The following is a 22,890-nucleotide window of genomic DNA, read 5'->3' as shown; positions in this document are numbered from 1 at the left end:
ATAAGAACACAAGGCAGGCTCTCGCCGCAGAGAGCCCTTGGGCAGCACCCCGCGAGCAAACTTGAGCCTCGGGACCACAGGTAAGACCAACTTGTCTGCTGCAAGAGAGCTGCCTGGTGAGATCGGGACACACAGAGGCAGAGTTCATCTAGGACCTGGCACGTCCTGTGTTTGCCGGAGGTCCCACGCCCGCGGATCCCGGCCCGAGCAGCTCTCTGCTCCCAGACCCTGTGGGAAAGAGACCTCACCACCTGGTCAGGTGGGCACTCCTAAGGCTGCAGAGTGGAAGAGACCACCAACACTGCCCACCCCTGCCCACATCCCTGGCCCAAGAGGAAACTGTATAAGGCCTCTGGGCTCCCGTGGGGGAGGGCCCAGGAGCGGCAGGACCCCTGCCTGAGACACTGCCGGAACCTGAAGGAAACAGACCGGATAAACAGTTCTCTGCACCCAAATCCCGTGGGAGGGAGAGCTAAACCCTCAGAGAGGCAGACAGGCCTGGGAAACCAGAAGAGACTGCACCATGCATACACATCTCGGACGCCAGAGGAAAACACCAAAGGCCATCTGGAACCCTGGTGCACTGAAGCTCCCGGAAGGGGCGGCGCATATCTTCCTGGTTGCTGCCGCCACAGAGAGCCCGTGGGCAGCACCCCACGAGCGAACTTGAGCCTCGTGACCACAGGTAAGACCAACCTTTCTGCTGCAAGTGACCTGCCTGGTGAACTCAAGACACAGGCCCACAGGAACAGCTGAAGACCTGTAGAGAGGAAAAACTACACGCCCGAAAGCAGAACACTCTGTCCCCATAACTGACTGAAAGAGAGGAAAACAGGTCTACAGCACTCCTGACACACAGGCTTATAGGACAGTCTAGCCACTCTCAGAAATAGCAGAACAAAGTAACACTAGAGATAATCTGATGGCGAGAGGCAAGCACAGGAACCCAAGCAACAGAAACCAAGACTACATGGCATCATCGGAGTCCAATTCTCCTACCAAAACAAACATGGAATATCCAAACACACCAGAAAAGCAAGATCTAGTTTCAAAATCGTATTTGATCATGATGCTGGAGGACTTCAAGAAAGACATGAAGAACTCCCTTAGGGAAACACAGGAAAACATTAATAAACAAGTAGAAGCCTACAGAGAGGAATCGCAAAAATCCCTGAAAGAATTCCAGGAAAACACAATCAAACAGTTGAAGGAACTAAAAATGGAAATAGAAGCAATCAAGAAAGAACACATGGAAACAACCCTGGATATAGAAAACCAAAAGAAGAGACAAGGAGCTGTAGATACAAGCCTCACCAACAGAATACAAGAGATGGAAGAGAGAATCTCAGGAGCAGAAGATTCCATAGAAATCATTGACTCAACTGTCAAAGATAATGTAAAGCGGAAAAAGCTACTGGTCCAAAACATACAGGAAATCCAGGACTCAATGAGAAGATCAAACCTAAGGTTAATAGGTATAGAAGAGAGTGAAGACTCCCAGCTCAAAGGACCAGTAAATATCTTCAACAAAATCATAGAAGAAAACTTCCCTAACCTAAAAAAAGAGATACCCATAGGCATACAAGAAGCCTACAGAACTCCAAATAGATTGGACCAGAAAAGAAACACCTCCCGTCACATAATAGTCAAAACACCAAACGCACAAAATAAAGAAAGAATATTAAAAGCAGTAAGGGAAAAAGGTCAAGTAACATATAAAGGCAGACCTATCAGAATCACAGCAGATTTCTCGCCAGAAACTATGAAGGCCAGAAGATCCTGGACTGATGTCATACAGACTCTAAGAGAAAACAAATGCCAGCCCAGGTTATTGTATCCTGCAAAACTCTCAATTAACATAGATGGAGAAACTAAGATATTCCATGACAAAACCAAATTTACACAATATCTTTCTACAAATCCAGCACTACAAAGGATAATAAATGGTAAAGCCCAACATGATGAGGCAAGCTATACCCTAGAAGAAGCAAGAAACTAATCGTCTTGGCAACAAAACAAAGAGAATGAAAGCACACAAACATAACCTCACATCCAAATATGAATATAACGGGAAGCAATAATCACTATTCCTTAATATCTCTCAACATCAATGGCCTCAACTCCCCAATAAAAAGACATAGATTAACAAACTGGATACGCAACGAGGACCCTGCATTCTGCTGCCTACAGGAAACACACCTCAGAGACAAAGACAGACACTACCTCAGAGTGAAAGGCTGGAAAACAACTTTCCAAGCAAATGGTCAGAAGAAGCAAGCTGGAGTAGCCATTCTAATATCAAATAAAATCAATTTCCAACTAAAAGTCATCAAAAAAGATAAGGAAGGACACTTCATATTCATCAAAGGAAAAATCCAATAAGATGAACTCTCAATCCTAAATATCTATGCCCCAAATACAAGGGCACCTACATATGTAAAAGAAACCTTACTACAGCTCAAAACACACATTGGACCTCACACAATAATAGTGGGAGATTTCAACACCCCACTCTCATCAATGGACAGATCATGAAAACAGAAATTAAACAGTGATGTCGACAGACTAAGAGAAGTCATGAGCCAAATGGACTTAACGGATATTTATAGAACATTCTATCCTAAAGCAAAAGGATATACCTTCTTCTCAGCTCCTCATGGTACTTTCTCCAAAATTGACCATATAATTGGTCAAAAAACGAGCCTCAACAGGTACAGAAAGATAGAAATAATCCCATGCGTGCTATCGGACCACCACGTCCTAAAACTGGTCTTCAATAACAATCAAGGAAGAATGTCCACATATACTTGGAAATTGAACAATGCTCTACTCAATGATAACCTGGTCAAGGAAGAAATAAAGAAAGAAATTAAAAACTTTTTAGAATTTAATGAAAACGAAGGTACAACATACCCAAACTTATGGGACACAATGAAAGCTGTGCTAAGAGGAAAACTCATAGCGCTGAGTGCCTGCAGAAATAAACAGGAAAGAGCATATGTCAGCAGCTTGACAGCACACCTAAAAGCTCTAGAACAAAAAGAAGCAAATACACCCAGGAGGAGTAGAAAGCAGGAAATAATCAAACTCAGAGCTGAAATCAACCAAGTAGAAACAAAAAGGACCATAGAAAGAATCAACAAAACCAAAAGTTGGTTCTTTGAGAAAATCAACAAGATAGATAAACCCTTAGCCAGACTAAAGAGAGGACACAGAGAGTGCGTCCAAATTAACAAAATCAGAAATGAAAAGGGAGACATAACAACAGATTCAGAGGAAATTCAAAAAATCATCAGATCTTACTATAAAAACCTATATTCAACAAAACTTGAAAATCTTCAGGAAATGGACAATTTCCTAGACAGATACCAGGTACCGAAGTTAAATCAGGAACAGATAAACCAGTTAAACAACCCCATAACTCCTAAGGAAATAGAAGAAGTCATTAAAGGTCTCCCAACCAAAAAGAGCCCAGGTCCAGACGGGTTTAGTGCAGAAATCTATCAAACCTTCATAGAAGATCTCATACCAATATTATCCAAACTATTCCACAAAATTGAAACAGATGGATCACTACCGAATACCTTCGACGAAGCCACAATTACTCTTATACCTAAACCACACAAAGACACAACAAAGAAAGAGAACTTCAGACCAATTTCCCTTATGAATATCGACGCAAAAATACTCAACAAAATTCTGGCAAACCGAATTCAAGAGCACATCAAAACAATCATCCACCATGACCAAGTAGGCTTCATCCCAGGCATGCAGGGATGGTTTAATATACAGAAAACCGTCAACGTGATCCATTATATAAACAAACTGAAAGAACAAAACCACATGATCATTTCATTAGATGCTGAGAAAGCATTTGACAAAATTCAACACCCCTTCATGATAAAAGTCCTGGAAAGAATAGGAATTCAAGGCCCATACCTGAACATGGTAAAAGCCATACACAGCAAACCAGTTGCTAACATTAAACTAAATGGAGAGAAACTTGAAGCAATCCCACTAAAATCAGGGACTAGACAAGGCTGCCCACTCTCTCCCTACTTATTCAATATAGTTCTTGAAGTTCTAGCCAGAGCTATCAGACAACAAAAGGATGTCAAGGGGATACAGATCGGAAAAGAAGAAGTCAAAATATCACTATTTGCAGATGATATGATAGTATATTTAAGTGATCCCAAAAGTTCCACCAGAGAACTACTAAAGCTGATAAACAACTTCAGCAAAGTGGCTGGGTATAAAATTAACTCAAATAAATCAGTTGCCTTCCTCTATACAAAAGAGAAACAAGCTGAGAAAGAAATTAGGGAAACGACACCCTTCATAATAGACCCAAATAATATAAAGTACCTCGGAGTGACTTTAACAAAGCAAGTAAAAGATCTGTACAATAAGAACTTCAAGACACTGAAGAAGGAAATTGAAGAAGACCTCAGAAGATGGAAAGATCTCCCATGCTCATGGATTGGCAGGATTAATATAGTAAAAATGGCCATTTTACCAAAAGCGATCTACAGATTCAATGCAATCCCCATCAAAATACCAATCCAATTCTTCAAAGAGTTAGACAGAACAATTTGCAAATTCATCTGGAATAACAAAAAACCGAGGATAGCTAAAGCTATCCTCAACAATAAAAGGACTTCAGGGGGAATCACTATCCCTGAACTCAAGCAGTATTACAGAGCAATAGTGATAAAAACTGCATGGTATTGGTACAGAGACAGACAGATAGACCAATGGAATAGAATTGAAGACCCAGAAATGAACCCACACACATATGGTCACTTGATTTTTGACAAAGGAGCCAAAACCATCCAATGGAAAAACGATAGCATTTTCAGCAAATGGTGCTGGTTCAACTGGAGGGCAACATGTAGAAGAATGCAGATCGATCCATCCTTATCACCCTGTACAAAGCTTAAGTCCAAGTGGATCAAGGACCTCCACATCAAACCGGACACACTCAAACTAATAGAAGAAAAACTAGGGAAGCATCTGGAACACATGGGCACTGGAAAAAATTTCCTGAACAAAACACCAATGGCTTACGCTCTAAGATCAAGAATTGACAAATGGGATCTCATAAAACTGCAAAGCTTCTGTAAGGCAAAGGACACAGTGGTTAGGACAAATCGGCAACCAACAGATTGGGAAAAGATCTTTACCAATCCTACAACAGATAGAGGCCTTATATCCAAAATATACAAAGAACTCAAGAAGTTAGACCGCAGGGAAACAAATAACCCTATTAAAAAATGGGGCTCAGAGCTAAACAAAGAATTCACAGCTGAGGAATGCCGAATGGCGGAGAAACACCTAAAGAAATGTTCAACATCTTTAGTCATAAGGGAAATGCAAATCAAAACAACCCTGAGATTTCACCTCACACCAGTGAGAATGGCTAAGATCAAAAACTCAGGGGACAACAGATGCTGGCGAGGATGTGGAGAAAGAGGAACACTCCTCCATTGTTGGTGGGATTGCAAACTGGTACAACCATTCTGGAAATCAGTCTGGAGGATCCTCAGAAAAATGGACATTGAACTGCCTGAGGATCCACCTATACCTCTCTTGGGCATATACCCAAAAGATGCCCCAACATATAAAAATGACACGTGCTCCACTATGTTCATTGCAGCCTTATTTATAATAGCCAGAAGCTGGAAAGAACCCAGATGCCCTTCAACAGATGAATGGATACAGAAAATGTGGTACATCTACACAATGGAATATTACTCAGCTATCAAAAACAACGACTTTATGAAATTCGTAGGCAAATGGTTGGAACTGGAAAATATCATCCTGAGTGAGCTAACCCAAACACAGAAAGACATACATGGTATGCACTCACTGATAAGTGGCTATTAGCCCAAATGCTTGAATTACCCTAAATGCCTAGAACAAATGAAACTCAAGACAGATGATCAAAATGTGAATGCTTCACTCCTTCTTTAAAAGGGGAACAAGAATGCCCTTGGCAGGGAAGAGAGAGGCAAAGATTAAAACAGACACAGAAGGAACACCATTCAGAGCCTGCCCCACATGTGGCCCATACATATACAGCCATCCAATTAGACAAGATGAATGCAACAAAAAAGTGCAGGCTTACAGGAGCCGGATGTAGATCGCTCCTGAGAGACACAGCCAGAATACAGCAAATACAGGGGCGAATGCCAGCAGCAAACCACTGAACTGAGAACGGGACCCCTGTTAAAGGAATCAGAGAAAGAACTCGAAGAGCTTGAAGGAGCTCGATACCCCTTATGAACAACAATGCCAATCAACCAGAGCTTCCAGGGACTAAGCCACTACCTAAAGACTATACATGGACTGACCCTGGACTCTGACCTCACAGGTAGCAATGAATATTCTAGTAAGATCACCAGTGGAAGGGGAAGCCCTTGGTCCTGCTAAGACTGAACCCCCAGTGAACGTGTGTGTTGGGGGGAGGGCAGTAATGGGGGGAGGGTGGGGAGAGGAACACCCATAAAGAAGGGGAGGGGGAGGGATTAGGGGGATGTTTGCCTGGAAACCGGGGAAAGGGAAATGTAAATAAGAAACACTCAAGTTAATAAAAAGCTCTCTTTGTTAAAAAAAAAAAAAAAAGAACACAAGGCAGCAGCTTGACAACAGATAGGAACTCTGATTATTCATCTGCTCAGCTACCTTTCTCTATGACCTCTCCTCCCCTTACTAGGGCTGGTACCACCCACAGTGGGCTAAGTCCCCATACATCAATTGCCATCAAGAAAATGCCAAAGCCACAGCCTGCTAGCCATTCTGATGGCGTCAATTGCTCAAGACTGCATCATTTAGACAGCTACAATTAGCCATCACAGCAAGGTATAAAAGGAAAATACAAACCTTAGCCTATTCCAGAGAAAAGTAACACTTCATGAATAGAATTTGAGGTCACAAGTGAAGTTTCATGTGAGGAAGAAATTAGAAGGAATTATGACAGAAATCGAACTTTATTTAAAATAAAAAGTGACAACAAGTCAAAGCCACAAATAAAATGTTGGTAACTTTGACCTCTTCAAACCTCTTCTGGAGGCTGCAGGGTGGACGCAGGGCATGGTTGTTGGCTGGCACCACCATGGCCCATTCACTGTTTTGGTGAAGGATTTTCCATCAGAAGCCTTAGCCTTACTACAGAGGGTAGGTCCCAAGTACTAATCATAGTCAGTCAATTGGATGACAGATCTTGTGCTCCAAAGAAATGGAAGAGTCCATTTAGTCATGATTTCAGGATGGCTCTAACTCATTTTAGAGTCATAGATATTGCAAGCATCTAGAACACCAAAAGACCCATTTTCTCACACCAGTATTCTCTGCTGTGCCCTCAGTCACCACGGTAATAATCAGTGGTGAGCTCTATAGTATTATTTGTTCCAGTTTCCTGGTGGTGCTGCTTCCAAATACTGTTTCTTTGACCCAGACAGAAGCTTCAAGTAAAATAATAAATAATTTTTGTATTGAAAGCCATTGGTAGCTAGTAGTTGTAGTTAACTATGAAGACCTCAAGCAATCTTCCCTCAGTCCTCCTGTTTTAAGTTTTTTGTTTTTTGTTTTGTTTTGTTTTTTGCTTTTGCTTTTGCTTTTTTTCCATTTTGGTGATTTTTTATTTTATTTTGTTTTGTTTTGTTTTTCTATTTGTTCTATTCTTCTCAGGATGCATGGAGTGATCAAGAAGTTGTCTGAAGAAGTTCAAGTCCAAATTCAGATGTGCAGAAAGACCCCAGCATTTCTGGCAGGTCCACTGTGTTTGCTGCATTAGGGCTTTTTCCCTTTTGCCTTAAATGTTACCCATTTCCACTCTCTAGGAGCCTTTTATCAAGGCATAATTAGTAACATAAATATCATTATTATTTGAATTTCAATTATCCAATTCTAACTACTCTGTCTCCCACTTTAAACCAGAGACAGGCGTTGAGTCCTGTAGGGTGTGGTTTTGATGCTTAGATCAGGAATCTTCCTGTGAACACTGATTCTTGAGAGTTCAATAAAGATGCTGTTGGCCAACCAGCTGGGTGGCATAGGCAGGTCTTCTAGTTTTCCTCCAGGCAGGCTAGGAGACACAGGAGAGGAGAAGGCATTTAATACTTCAGAGGGAGTAAGAACTACCAGCCATTTGAGATCTAGGGTTGAGTGGCCATTGGTGGCCTCCCAGACTGGGCTTGGTGTAGCAGGCAGGAGGCTATAAACACAATAAGTTGAGAGCAGATTTGGGCTCTGAGCTATGACTAAAGGCAACTGAGCAACTGCGCTGAGGGCAGACTTAGAGGTGCTGAGTTGGGAGTAAAAAGGAGGGCATCCTATTTGGAGGAGGCTTAGAAGAACCTGGCCACTGAGCCATCTCATCAAAAGTATCTTAATGTATGTGTCTTTTATGTGCAATCCAAAGAGACCTGGGCAGGTTTGATAGCTTGGTCTGCCTAGAGCTTAAAGTGAGGCAGTAGAAACAACACTCTACAGACTCCTATGTGAGCAATCCATGGGCATTAAGGTGCGTATCTAAAGTCACCTTGACTAAGAGTTAGAGCTGACCCAGATGTAGCTTTTGATTCTAACCATTCCTTCGTTTTGATCTTTTAGTGTGCCATTTGTTCAAGTATTTTAGTGAGGAGGAGAATATGATTCTAAAGGTTATTCTTGGTTGTTGAATTGTCTTCATCTGAGATTAACAAAACCACAAAAATAGAGGGGAAACATGTGAGGGATTTCCATTTAATGTAAATTCAAATTTACTTCTAGTCTGGATGTTTGAGGTAGGAAGTCACACCATTAACCCAGAACTTTAATCCTGATCTTCTTTTTTCTTTTTTAGTCATCTACAGATACATCATTATTAGGAATGTGTCCTTCTCACTGGAGACCAGAGAAGAGACCTACAGTTCCATGATACTTAAATGTCATAGCAAGACATCAAAACAAAATGTCAAAGTGTGAATGGAGGAAATTCTTTAGGACAGTGTTTTGCAAACAAGTTTTGATACAGATATTCTTGGTAGGAGAGCTCTGCAATTTTGCATTTCATATTTGACTTTGCTGGTACTCTGACTAGGATCAACATAAAACTTCTTGGGATTTTCTTAATCTCCTTTACGAATAGAGATGAATGAACCATCAGCTCTGTCGTCTATGTTATTATGGCTACAGTGAGGACCAAGTATGCTAAAGCTCTTCATCTGATTTTTCAAACAGCGTGCTCATACAAGTGTGAACTTCCGTGGGTTGTGGGAGGGCAAGGTTGAGAACACTGGCTGAGAGCTGTGAATGCAGAAGTGGGACGGTGCTTGCAGGAGGGAGGGAAAGGCCTGAGTGTGGCTCATGAACAAATTCACAATATCCATTGATTTAATAACCATTCAGGAAGTAGACTTCTGCAAAATGACTTGAGCTGACCAGCATGGCAGGAAACCAGAGACAGATTCAATGGGGATTTAGATCAACTGGATGGGAAACATGGGCTTAGAGGCAGAGACGTGTCAGCACATGAAGAGTGGAAAATCAAGCCAGTGTTGTCTGTTAAGCTTCTCAGCCCCATGGTTAAAGGCAAACGGCAACAGGTTTTAGCACTGAGGAAAAGAAGAAATAAAAGCCAATTTGTTGAAAATCCCCATCACCAAAAAGTAGTGAGATCCTCTGTGATGCACATCATCTCTCAGGGGCACTGGCCGTCGGAATGGCTGGATGATGGCTCTCGGCATGGGCTCTGCCTGCACCCCTTTCCTAACGACAGAGCTCTAATCTGCTTCAGCTGGGTCATCAGCTCCCCATTCTGTTGCATGTAGATCAGATCGCTGTGTCTGCCTATGCAGTCTTTCTTTACCTATGAAGACCTGAGGGACTGTTCTCCATCCAGTGAGCTGTTGTAATTAATCTTGAATCTCATTGATGTTGTTAGTGGCTGTGATGTTCACGAATCCATAAGACCAGGTTTGAAAGTCAGTTGACTGAGGATTTCTTGGGTCTTTCTGCAATAGGGGCAGGTGGGCTGGATGAACACGACCACCTTCCCAGATGGGAACTTGCAGTTCACAAACCACTGAGCCACGCTGACGGGCTGCAGCTTTCCAGGAAGGAACATTCGGTCGAAGGTACTGGTCCCGTGTCAAATGTGATTGGAAAACCTGATGTCTTTGCTTCTGTGGACCAAGACCGGAAAAATCCAACTACATAAAAATCTGAGGACAAGTTGTGAGAGGTTTGTTCTTTCCGTCAATCATGTAGGTCCTAGGAAGGAGCTCAGGTGTAGGGAGTTGGCAACAATCACCTTTATCTGCTGCCATCTCACCTGCTGAATCCCTCATTCATGGAACTGAAAAAACTCTGTATCCATCCTGGTATTCTTTGTAGATATCTATGTATCATTCGCAGAGTGGATACTTTTGTCTGTTGGTTGGAAAGCACCAGTCTGGTGGGCTCATGGTTGGTCTCAGTAGTCCAGTCCAGGAGCTGCTTTACAAGAACCATTCATTGATCTGGAAGAAACTCTTTTTTTAGGCAGTGAGATCTACTGGAACAATATCAACCATCCTTATCCCTCCCCAGTTTTGAACTGAATCATTCTCCACCAAAGGCCTGTGGTCTCTGCTGCAGGCTGCATCCCCCCAGACTGTCTGAAGCTTGCTCATAGCAGTGCATTTATGGGACGGCAACATGATTTCCTTACCACCTCACCCCCAGGAGAGTTTTTCAATTCTTTATTTAATCTGATGGGTCTAATCTACATCGTCACCCAGGATGAGATGGGGGAGTTATGCTCCAACCCTTACAGTAAGAGATGCTGAGATATGATGCTGTACCCACTAATGCTGTACATGGACGCCAGCAGTTTAGACAATAAGCATGGCTGTCCAATATATGTGTTTCTACTGATCTCTAGTAAGAGAGAGTGAGAAAATATGCCTTGTCCATATGAAGGCAGAAAAGAATGTGTGGTTCTAGAAGACAAGGTACGAAGGACTGCATGTAAATCCCAGTGACTGAGAAAGCAGTCTGGAACCAGTTGTGTTATTGAGACTTCCGACAGCTTGGCCTTTACACATGTGACACAGCAGACTTCCATGAGCAAATCCTTAGCCTGGAAGATGTAGTTATGGTAGCCCAGAAGAACAAACACAGAACTGTCCCCTTTGCCCGCCTCTTACTACTCTGATCTCCCACATCACAGGAGGCTGAATGGTCTTCCGCATACCCTGGGATGCAGCTCACAAGGGACAGCGCCTGTCTTCAACAGAGCTTCATCTGAGCCTGCCCTTGGCCTGTGGTGGATGTGCAGGAAGTGAGCTGACAGGTGAAACGTAGCCTGGCTGGGTCTCAAAGTGCAGCTTGAGACTCACCCACTGTGATTGTCAACACTTCCATGTCTCCATTGGGAGGGCAATGTCACAATGTCCTCCTACTGTCTTCTCACTCCATTCACATGCTTCGTGTGACACAAGCTCATTCACAGTTCCACAGGATGCAGCATAGCTTCAGAGCCCTCATGTCTGGCCACAGAAGCCAAGAGAGCAATGTCACAGTTCACAGTGATAATGTAGATATGCCAGTGCATTTCGTCCAAGTTTTACTTTCAAGTATATCCTTTTATTGCAGTTTACGGTACTCTTTCTAGAAGGCCAGGTTGCGGGAGAGCATTTGGATGACGTCACCGGGAACTGCCAGGGCCTCCTGCTAACCAGCTTTCCTTATGGTGACCAGATTCTGAGGTGCCATCTCCAGGAGGCTCTCCAGTGACACAATGGAACCCTTTCCATGTCTCCTCCCTCTAAAGCTAGAGATTTCTCTTTGCTCCATTAGTAGTTACATGCTCTGAAAGGGCAGATTGCGTCAGGGGCTTGGCATGGGGAGAAAACATCACGGGACATGGGGTGGAAGACATTCTTCTGGATAATAATTTTATTCCCAGATCCATTCCTGTGACATACATTCCAATTTCCTACGTTTTCCTGGTTTCCCAAAAGTCAGTATTTCCCTCCAGACCTTTAATTTATTGGATATTGGATTTCATTTTCTTATTGTGCATTCATTCCAAGGTGTCTTTCTTTACATATATTCATGGATGTGTACTCACAAAGTCTCTGTTTTGCATCCCTCTGTTGCAATGATCTTGGTAACATAGTGAACCCAGTTACACAGTGAATATAAAACTTTAAATGTTGTGCACCTACTTCAAATGATAAACTTTCAAATCCTTTCTCCAAAAAATAACCAGATATCAGTGAGCAAAGGACAACGTGGACGGAGATTGGTCCTCTGCAGTTCCATTAGACGTCACTTCTCTAGTGTCCACCTTCCTGAGTTCCCAGGGACAGGCCTGAGGGTGTTAGAGTTTGGACCATGACCCTGTATTCATGCCAGACATAAGATCCAGGAGGTTGGGCAGGGAGTGGAAGGGCTTGAGGTCAGGTGAAAGCTCAACGTTAATAGGTCCAGAAGTTCTGGAGGGAGTCTATTTGGCATTGCCATCTGTGGCTTCTATATTCTTGACCTAGTTGTGAGGAATCCATGTTAAAATTCCACCTAACCTCATAGCTGTAAGAGTGTAAAACATCGCCACGTAAGTTCATTGCAAATTGCTTTCATTGTCCTTTCGTTGCCCACTACCACCAGGTCCAAATTAGGGGATATTGTAGATAGATTTAGAGGTTCACTGGGTCTCTCTGATAGTCAAAGTAATAGACTTTACAGAGAACTGGACAGACAGGATTTCAAGAATAAAATAGTTGAAGAATTCTGCCAAGTGCTGATCTCTAAGACTTAGAAGCAATGGGGCGTGTATTCTAAACATAATATTATAGGGTTCAATCCCTCCTTGTATTTAGTACAGCAGGCCCAAAAGAAGAAAAGAGCCTTTCCACCTTTCCTGGACTCTAATGAGAGTTTTCTTAGTGTCTCCTTTAATGTCTTGTTCATTATTTCCACCTACCCAGAATTCTGCACAACAAAGACTCCAAACTATTCATACATCTTTGACTGTTATTCATAGGCTTTGGCCGTGAGAGCTGGGCTATTATAGGACAGCATTCCTAGTAAGTGGCAAAATTAGGATGAAAGTTCCTAGCAGAGCTTTCTAGTTGCTCTATGATCAGTTTCAGTCCGATGTAGTGAGCTTCTACTCACCCAGAAAGGGTATCAATAAAAACAAGCAGGTACTTTTATCTTACTCTAGGAGGCCATGTGTCAGTTAATTCAGGTTCCAATAATTTATCATAGCGTTGGCTACCTGTATGCAATCCTTTCTGGGTAAATGATTTCTGTTTTTTATTTACATAGGTGTAAATGTGACATTTGGCTTTGACATCTCCTTCTACACTGTCCAGTGTATGTAGGTGTAACATACCTTGGTGTTGGCAACTCAGAGAGTTCTGTGGACCCAAGACAAGTAGTCTGGTAAAGCTGAGTTACCAGAAGCCTGCCAATTCTTTCTGGAAGAATGATCTTTCCCTCTGGTGTTCACCACTAACCTCTGGCCTCAAGCTATCCATTTGATTCTTTTGCATCCTCGCCTCTTAGTTATACTCGAAATACACAAGATCTAAGGCACAAACCACATGAAACTCAAGAAGGATGATGAAAATGTGGATGCTTCACTCCTTCTTTAAGGGGGGAACAAAAATATTCACAGGAGGGGATAGGGAGGAAAATTTTAGGGTAGAGAATGAAGGAACGGCCATTCAGAGCCTGCCCCACATGTGGTCCATATAGATAGATAGATAGATGGATAGATAGATAGATAGATAGATGATAGATATATAGATATAGATATAGATATAGATATAGATATAGATATAGATATAGATATAGATATAGATATAGATATAGATATAGATATAGATATAGATATAGATATAGATATGGATATATATCCACCAAAACTAGATAAGATGGATGAAGCTAAGAAGTGCATGCTGACATGAACTGGATATAGATCTCTCCTGAAAGACACAGCCAGAACATGTCAAATACAGAGTCAAATGCCTGAAGCGAACCACTGAACTGAGAACGGGACACCCATTGGAGGAACTAGGGAAAGGACTGAAGGAGCTGAAGGGGCTTGCAACCCCATAAGAACCAACCAGAGCTTCCAGGGACCAAACCACTGCCCAAAGACTACACATGGACTGACCCTGCGTAGGTAGCAGTAAATAACATTGTTGGGGCAACAGTGGAAGGGGAAGCCCTTGGTACTACCAAGGTTGAACCCCCAGTGTAGGGAATGTTGGAGAGGGCAGTAATGGGGGTTGGACAGGGAGGGGACACCCATTTAGAACGGGAAGGGGAGGGGTTAGGGGGCTGATGGACAGGAAACCGGGAAAAGGAATAACATTTGAAATGTAAATAAGAAATGCCCAATTTAATAAAAATGGGAGAAAAAGAATAACAACAAACAAACCAACAAAACAATAAAGAAAATGTTCCAGGGGCAGTGCAGGGGAATAGTGGTGAACAATAAGGGGGATGTATAGGGGATACACATATGGGGAAGGGAGAGGGAAAGGAATGGGGGTTTAAGGAAGGAAATAAGGATGGGGAATAACGTTTGAAATGTAAGTAAAGAAATATATCTAATAAAAATTTTAAAAATATCGTTCCCCCAAAATTGCTGGAATTCAATAAATGTGCAGTTATAACCGATGCTTTATTATAAGGAATGCAGAGGCATACAGCTCTGTGTGTCCTGATCGCTTTTTATATTCCTATACTGAATGTTTTTATTTCCTCTAATGTATTAGAGAAATACTTGTGTTTCTCCTTTGTTTGTCATTATAAAGGAAGCTAAATTTGTGAGCACAAGGATAAAGCAAGGATAATTTTCGTCATGTATGTGGGATCCACAGAGCACGATACACTGTCTACATCAAAAGCACAGTTTCCTGTGCAGCTCTGGCTGGCTGTGAACTGATGGTGAAGCCTAAGCTGCATGAGACTTGCAGAAAACCACTGTTGCCTTACACTTGTGCTGTTACAGGAGGAAGAACCACACATGACTCAGGACGGTCTTGTGAGTGAAGGGTTAAAGGTCACATTTTTATTTATTGGCAAAAATTAATTTATTCGAGAACATTTTAAAGTGGGGAGTCAATGAGTTCAATGTATATAGCCTTAAGAATATAGCATATTAATTAAAAAACTAAAGTTAACAAATAAATAACAAAACTTCAAACGTAAACAAATAAAACCAAATGCATAAAACCAAACTTCAAACTAAAAACAAATATAACAAGTAAATTAGTCAGCATTCAATTCCTGCTGATTCTTCAACATATAACTCCAGCCTGTTGCTGGCCTTGCAAACACAGCAGAACGGCAGGTAAGATGGTAAAAATCTCCTCAAGATGAATGTAGACCTGCCTCACTCGGAGTGGTTGGTTGTTGATGGACAAGTCCTCAAAAGGTTAAACGTGAGGCGTGTTCCAGGCCACATCTCAAGGTCTTTCAAATTTAGCCCAAGATTGGTATGGTTACAAGGACTGAGATGTGGGAGGTGGTGTCAATCTTTGCACCCTCAGTGCTCCTGGTGGACAGTTCTGTCTCTGAGAGCTGTAATCCTGCTCTGTGCCCTGGGAAAGCTTCTGCTGCAGTGTTCAGACCTAGGGGTGGAAAAGGCCTGGTGAGAACCTGCCATGTCACTTATCCCATACACAGCAGCACAATTCAGCAGGATAATCCAGTATGATCTTTCATCTGAGGTCATTCTCTCATGCCCAAGAGAGAAGGGTAAGAGATCCCACAGGCCTGCATATTTGCCCAGCTTTTAAAACTGCTAAAAATTAAACAGTGAACAGCAGATAATTCCAATCATACGTATACATTATATTTTAATATCATGTAGCAATGTCTCAATGTCAGATGAGGAGAGATATGAACAAACTAGAAAACAATAGGAAGGCCTTGGAAGTCTGGCCATCACTGAAATGAAGACTATTATTATTCCTCCAGTGCAGGAATATGCCTGGGGTCCACATGACAACCTCAAAATCTGCAAAGACCCAGAGAAACAATATCTCAAGAAGTACATGCACACTGAAGTGATATTATACTTGGCAAGAATAAGCTGCATGGAAATCTTGCCGAGGGTAGGCATTGAAGTCCAAAGGAGATACTCATGCAGAAAATAAACTATACCACTCCTTTGTTTATGGGTATCGTAAAACTATTTGTGGGGAGACCTAAAGGCACTGGGCTCAGATAATACAAGAGAGCACAGACTGGAGGGATCAGTACACAATAGCCAGAATCTCTATGGATCACATACACTTCATGGACGGAATTTCTTTTAAAATGGACAAGAAAAATATTCTGAGCTGCTCCTAGGTGACAGGTGCTGAGAACTATGGAGAAAGTCACACACCCAATAAGACAGTTTATAAGTACAGGGAATCTACTTGGGTCCTCTCATCCTGTGCTTTCAAATCCTCTCAGTGACACCGAAATGATGCTGCATCTTCTCAGACAAGGCCTTTTGCTCAGTGACCAGTTTTTGCTGATTCAGGGGGTCCTGCAGACTTTCCTCCATTCTCTCCTCATCCTGGTCATTAGAAGATTATATTGTCCATGGAGACATACATGTATACAGACACAGACAGACAGACACCCAGACATACACACTTTTGAACTCACCCAAATATATTTGTTCACATATACAAGCAGAGTATTTTGCAGAATGTGGTTAGTTTCCCAGTTAATGGTAATAGAAGGGATCACCCAGTCTACTATTGTGGCATAAGAAAAAAAAAACCTGGAGTGGAGTAAGTACACTGAGCATAGCCTAAAGACAGCTCAGCCAATAAAGTGTATTCCCCTGAAAATCAGAAATTAGAAATGTGACATCTAGGCCTGTTAGCCAAGCCTGCTTAGCAAGGTCACAGGAGGCTGATTTCAGGAAACAGAGCACTGGGGGGGGGGGGGGGCAGGTGAGCCTCTTCAGTCCTCTGCTCACTGTTTCCCAGTGCATGCAAAGTGAGCTGCATTTTTCAATATGAGGTCCCTTTACCATACAGTACCTGACAGGGGAAACAAACTACCAGCACAAACAGCTAGGAAATCTCCATAACCACAATCCAAGGTAAAACTTGGACTGGGATGCTATCAGATATAATTCAAGTAGGAGAAGGCTAATTCAAAGCCAAATGCTGGCAGATATAATCAAACTCAGCCGCAGTCCATGAAAGGGCTGGACAACATTGTACCTTTTCACTTTCTGACTGATGGACATCTGGGTAATTTTGCTTCATGGCTGCTCTGAGGTGAACCACTAAACACTAATGTGCCACAGTTTCTCTGCTCACACCTACTTCTTGTTCTGCAATCGCTGTGTCAAAAGGTTGAACTTTCACAAGAGTTGTACATGGCTTCTCACAGGGCTACCCATTTGACACCTCCAGCAATGTCTGAGGGTCATCACTTTTCTAAACCCTCCTTACAGATGATTTTCACTCAGATCAAATGATTTTGAATAACAATGGTTAAGATTGCCACAACACAACACAGGGTGAGAGCTGTGGACTGTTTTGAGCCTAAGTTTCTGTCTGAGGCAAAGATGTGTTTACACCTCAGCATAACTCCTGGACATCTTCTGCCTGAAGATTCAACTCTAAGCAAATTAATCTTTCAAATAACAAATTCCAGACCAAATTCCAAAGCCAAGGTGTATTCAACCAAGTTTAGGCCAATCTGGAGAGAAAGTGGTGGCAGGTAATGATTAACATAACCAGGATGCTGAGAAGACACAACAAGCCACATGACCTTCCAGTGTTACTATACACCGAGAGGAAAGAAGGCAGAAGAGCTCTGAGTCATCAGTTTCTATACTGAGGTATATAGATTTCACACAGCAGCCTCTCCTCACATCCCTGTACCCTATTCCTGAGTTTTCTCCAAGTAATATCAATGTTTATGAATAGTTTTCCCAGTGTAAATAGTTTGAATAGTGATCAAGACCCCATTAAGAACAGTTTAAAATGTAATTGGAAAGATTATGTTTTCTCTTCTTCTTTCTTTCTCAGAGTGTTTGTGGCGTGTGTGTGTGTGTGTGTGTGTGTGTGTGTTTGTGTGTGTGTATACTTTTACATGTTTCTAAATATGCACATATAGACTTATACAATATATATAAATATATATATGTGTCTGTGTTCAGAAACTTGATGACTTCACACACATGTGAAAAAGCACACATATACACACACTTATATATATAAGACCCCCATATCACAAACAATTAAAACAAACAACTTCCAAAGTACAATATACACCATAGTCATAAACATGATCACACATATATGTACCCACAAACACACAAAAAACACCCCCCCACACACAGAGTCAGAGAGAGATGGAGAGAGGGAGGGAGAGAGAGAGAGAGAGAGAGAGAGAGAGAGAGAGAGAGAGAGAGAGAGAGAACAGAAATCATAAGTGAGAAGCAGAAAAGAATGGGGAGGCCATCATGCTGGAGGAACAGTTGTTGAATACAGATGAGGCAAAGGAAATGTGTCAAGTGAGAGCTTAGACACTGCTGTCCATCCCTTATAGAGTAAACCTGTGTAGGGAATGCACTTTTTGGGCACACTAGGTTGAGAGAGCTGGACAAAAATATCCCTCTAATCCTCACATATCTCACACAAACCCTCACCCTGAGAGAAGTCTTTCCTACATCCCTGTTCATCCAGTCAGCTCCAGGACATAAGCCAAAGGAAAGAACACCAAAACACTGACATAAAACAGGACGGACAAACTGCTTCTCAAGCTCTGTCACTAGAAACCACGATTTGGACAGGCAGGAGGGACCATTTTCAATGTACAGGGAAAAGGAGAGAAAGTCCACAAGCCCCATCATGATTGACAATGAGAGCCATTCTTTTGGCAATTGAACTGAACTCTAATCAGTTCTGTGCACTACAAAGACGGCTACCACATGGCATCCCGCTAGCATAATGGCATGTAAGTGTGCAGTGTGTGATCGATCAACAGATCCCCCTTAAGGAAATGCATTTTCTAGTTGAGCAGGAGGATTTGGTTGTCAATCCTCCAGTTTCTTGCATGAAGTTAACATCACAGAAAGTTTTGTAAATGTTCAAAGAGATGAACAACTGGATGAGACCTAGGAGAGTGTCTGGATAAGGTGGAGAAAGGTTAAACTGGTTTGACTTGGTTTATGCTTAGATATCAGGAAAACCTGCCCTTGATGCTTCATTCATCCTACCTGAGGCTGCTTGTTACACGGATTTTCATACTGGCTTCCCCAAAGAACCTTGTTGTTTCCTTAATGGACTCTTCCAGTGCAATCTGTTCCCATAGAAGCTCCCTGTTCTCATGCCGTGCTCTCTGGGCATTGTTCTTCAGCTCAAACAACTCAGTTAGGAGGGGGCAGAAGCTGCGGCTGAGACACAAAGAAAAAATGGTGACTCCCAGCCGGTCTCCAACTTCCTCCCACGTCTCCAAGTCCATTACTCCTTCTAGGGTCCTGATCTGAAGAGAGCCCCAGATTATAGTCCAAGTCCACAGTAGCCATGGAGCATGACCTAGAGACAGGTCAAATGGAGAAAAGAGCCACATTCCAGAAGACTCAGGGCACTTCTCAAAAACCTGACACCATTGATTCAAGTTTTTCCCAGAAGAGGACTTAATCCCCATGTGTGCTTATTTGTCCATTTTATTAGAATATCGCTTGGAGGCCAATCTTTCTGTGTCCTGTGTGTCCTAGAGCCTTCCTTAGACACAGGCTTCCTGGTCCGCTTCAAACACTAAAAAGCCTGAACCTCACTTTACTTCAAAGATAAGAATGGGCTGACACATGCTGTGCACTGTGCTGGGGTCACAACCTTGTAAGTTACTCACCAGTACCAGTCATTTTCCAGTGTGAGGTGTGTACATTTGACCAAAGCTCTATTGACCTGCTCGCTCATTTTCTTCATGTCGGTCATCACTTCCTGGTGCTGCATCGTGAGCATCTCAGACTCAAAGTTGTTCCTGTGGTAAGGCATGGTCCAAGGATGAAATAACATTATGAATGAAGGATTCAAGAATTACATGAATTCAGACTGAATCCTGAACTACCCCAGCCTAGGACATGCCACGCCCTTGCTTCTTGGTACTGGGTCATTTGATATTTATTAAGTTTATTATTGTGAACACGGAGACAGCAGTGCCAGGAAACAGAAGGAGGGAGCTGATTTGCTTGAGCTCCCTGAGGGGGTTTGAAGGAATAGACTAGCTTGCCAAGAACATTCGAGGACCCTGTGTCACAATCCAGGCTCCAACTTAAGCCCATGAAGACTATTCTCCTGTTCTTAGGTAACAATTCTCAATCATAGAATCTATTGCTACATGAAAACCCAAAGGAACATGAACAGTATTTACAGGGAAAAGAATTTATAACACGCGCCAGGAGATTCCCATGTGCGTCCACCTGAGCAGATGTGAAATGTTCTACTGCTCACAGTGAGGCTCTCACCCTCATCATTATCATGCCATGGAAATTGACACAGGATAATTCTCAGGCCAAATCAGTACATAGAATACCCAGATCTTAAGTGATACACACAAACACACTCACACATGCATACACACATACAAACTCACACAAAACACACACACACACTCTCTCTCTCTCTCTCTCTCTCTCTCTCTCAAATACAATTAGAATGCCAATTAAATATAAGGATGTGGCATTATCTCCAAATACAATGAATAAAATCAGAGAAAACTAATGATCCCCTGTTGTCAGTCCAGTCACACACTGTGAGGCAGCAAGTGGGATTGGGTCCCTCCAGCTCTTCACAGGACCTATTGAACCCAAAGCACCTCCACATCAATTACAACAATGATTGGTCATAATCAGAGCACCTAGAAATTCCCACAAGCCAACACCTGTCCAGTCTCCTTAAACCACACAATGAGAGCTCACACACTACTACCCTCACTCCCAGACTGTGATTCAATCAGGCCACAGGCTATGATTTACGTTTGTAGGAATTAAAATAGCCTGTGCCACCATCCCATTCCCATCTGAACTTCACATTCTGATGCAATCAGGAAAGTGATTTTGACCATGAGGACACCCTGGAGTTGTAGCCTACTGTGATGTGAGGAAATGTGGATTTAACAGAACTTGCATTGTGACTACCTGTCATTTAAATTCTTTCCCGGGTAATCGGCCAGGATACTCCTGAGTTCATCTCTCTCCTTCTGCATCTTCTGGAGAGCAATTTTGATGTTCTCCAAACGCTTCATTCTCTCCTCTTCAACAGGTGTCGTGGAGGGTTGGGACAATGCCTTCTGATCAAACTCTGTAGGTAGATAAACACCAGTAAACAGGCATATATGTGGACACAGTGTCAAGGAAAACTATGCTTAGTCTAAACAGAAGTCTGAGGATGAACAGTTCTACAGATACAGTGAATCCCTGACAGAGCAAGAAAGCTATCTTTAAGCTGAACTCAGCTAGGTCCTTGTTCCCACCATCATAGCCATATGATGACATATGCCATCATAGATATAGACCACACCTCCTAAATTCATTCCTCTGTCACTGAAATTCTAAAGCTGGCCTAAACAAGAAGAATTGGAGGACCTTCTCAGCTAATGTCTGATGTGAGGCAGGTAAGTCCTTGAGTTCAAACTGCTTAACATCTTGAATCCCTAATCATGTGTGTTCAAGGACAAAGTAACTGAGACCTTGATATATGACCAGGAGAGTATCCCTCTTGGCATCAATTACCCAAGTAATCTACAGGACACTGCTGAGAATGAAGTGTTTCAACAGCCGATCCTGGAAGAGACACTTTGTTATTCTTATAAAGGTTCATCCTGGTACTCTTTGACACTGCCCAGGACACTAAAGAGATCCAAGGAAAGCCCCTTGACATATAACAGTTCTTGGTTTTCTGTCAAACTAATGATCAGAAATTATTGTGTCTGGGTCAGCCATTAGGAAGACTGAGGCTCTAAATCATACGTCCTACTCCTGGAAGGACCAACACAAGCCAACCTCCTCCAGGGAGCTCCCCTTGCCCTGCCCAGTACTCACTTGACCTCCTCAAGGACCTTTCCATTCGTCTTCTTCTCCAACATGATAGAAGGCTGGCCTCCCTCTGCCTTGGTCTGGTGCCTGCATGGATATGATTGTCCCTCCGAAAGAGACTGAGGATCCTGGAGAACATGCCTCCTCGGGAACCCATTAGGAAATGAAGGGAAATCGCTCAGGCAGTTGGTGTCACCACAACACTGCTGACATCACAGAACATTCTAGTGTCTCCTGGATACAAGAGAATTTCCAAGGAAGACACTACCGGTGATGTCACTGGGAAATGCCATAGCTTACTTGCTAACTACCTCTACCAGACTGACCAGGTTCTGCAGTGGCTTTTCCAGAGACTCACATTTGAGCCAGGGAACACCCATTCACTCACTCTCCTTCCAGAGCTTCAGAGTTCTCACTCCTTCATTACAACTCAGTTGCTGAGGAGAGGGAGAGTTGAATCAGGCCTTGAAATGGATAGAACATCTTTGTTAACAGCCAAAGGTCTAAAGACCGTGGATGAGGGATATTCTTCTTCCTGAAATGTATAAACCCAGTGTCCATGCATGTGACATATAGTCCAATTTCTACAGTTTTTACTGTTCCCTAGAGGCCAATATTTTTTCCTACACCTTTAAATGTATGCAAGCTGGACCTGTTGTTTCATGGATTGTGCCTTGAGAGGGGTCATGGTTTCAATATATTCACCCATGTTTTTTCCTGAAATCTCTGTCTCACCATCTCATTTTGTGCAATGGAAACTCCCTTTTCCTGGCAAAAAAGCTTCTCAGGTATAGAGCAAACATCAAATTGTAAACTTTCTGTCCATTCTTAAAGTTAAAATCCCC

The 22,890-nt window shown here is 42.5% G+C and overlaps 1 protein-coding gene across 1 annotated transcript; it reads right to left on the bottom strand.

Moving 5' to 3' along the window:
• Positions 1-15,026: 15,026 nt before the first annotated feature.
• LOC134481943 (uncharacterized) lies at positions 15,027-22,274 on the bottom strand. The gene is made up of 5 exons (XM_063274762.1): positions 22,052-22,274; positions 21,149-21,311; positions 19,861-19,992; positions 19,226-19,402; positions 15,027-15,617 (listed from the first exon to the last, which is right to left on the bottom strand). The coding sequence occupies exons 1-5, from the start codon at positions 22,200-22,202 to the stop codon at positions 15,533-15,535; spliced, it is 708 nt and encodes a 235-aa protein (XP_063130832.1). The 5' UTR covers positions 22,203-22,274; the 3' UTR covers positions 15,027-15,532.
• Between the last annotated feature and the right edge of the window lie 616 nt (positions 22,275-22,890).

The sequence above is a fragment of the Rattus norvegicus genome, chromosome 15, assembly GCF_036323735.1.
Source record: "Rattus norvegicus strain BN/NHsdMcwi chromosome 15, GRCr8, whole genome shotgun sequence".
Taxonomy (NCBI): Eukaryota; Metazoa; Chordata; class Mammalia; order Rodentia; family Muridae; genus Rattus; species Rattus norvegicus.
This window is presented reverse-complemented; position numbering and strand designations above follow the sequence as displayed.

Bases quoted from the DNA above. Each gene is read 5' to 3' on its own strand.
- LOC134481943 (XM_063274762.1), bottom strand. From the start codon at position 22,202: ATGGGTTCCCGAGGAGGCATGTTCTCCAGGATCCTCAGTCTCTTTCGG. The intron at 21,312-22,051 runs GTGAGTACTGGG...ATCTACCTACAG, and splicing joins AAGGTCCTTGAGGAGGTCAA to AGTTTGATCAGAAGGCATTG. The intron at 15,618-19,225 runs GTAGGATGAATG...TTCCACCCCTAG, and splicing joins CGTGTAACAAGCAGCCTCAG to GTCTGAACACTGCAGCAGAA.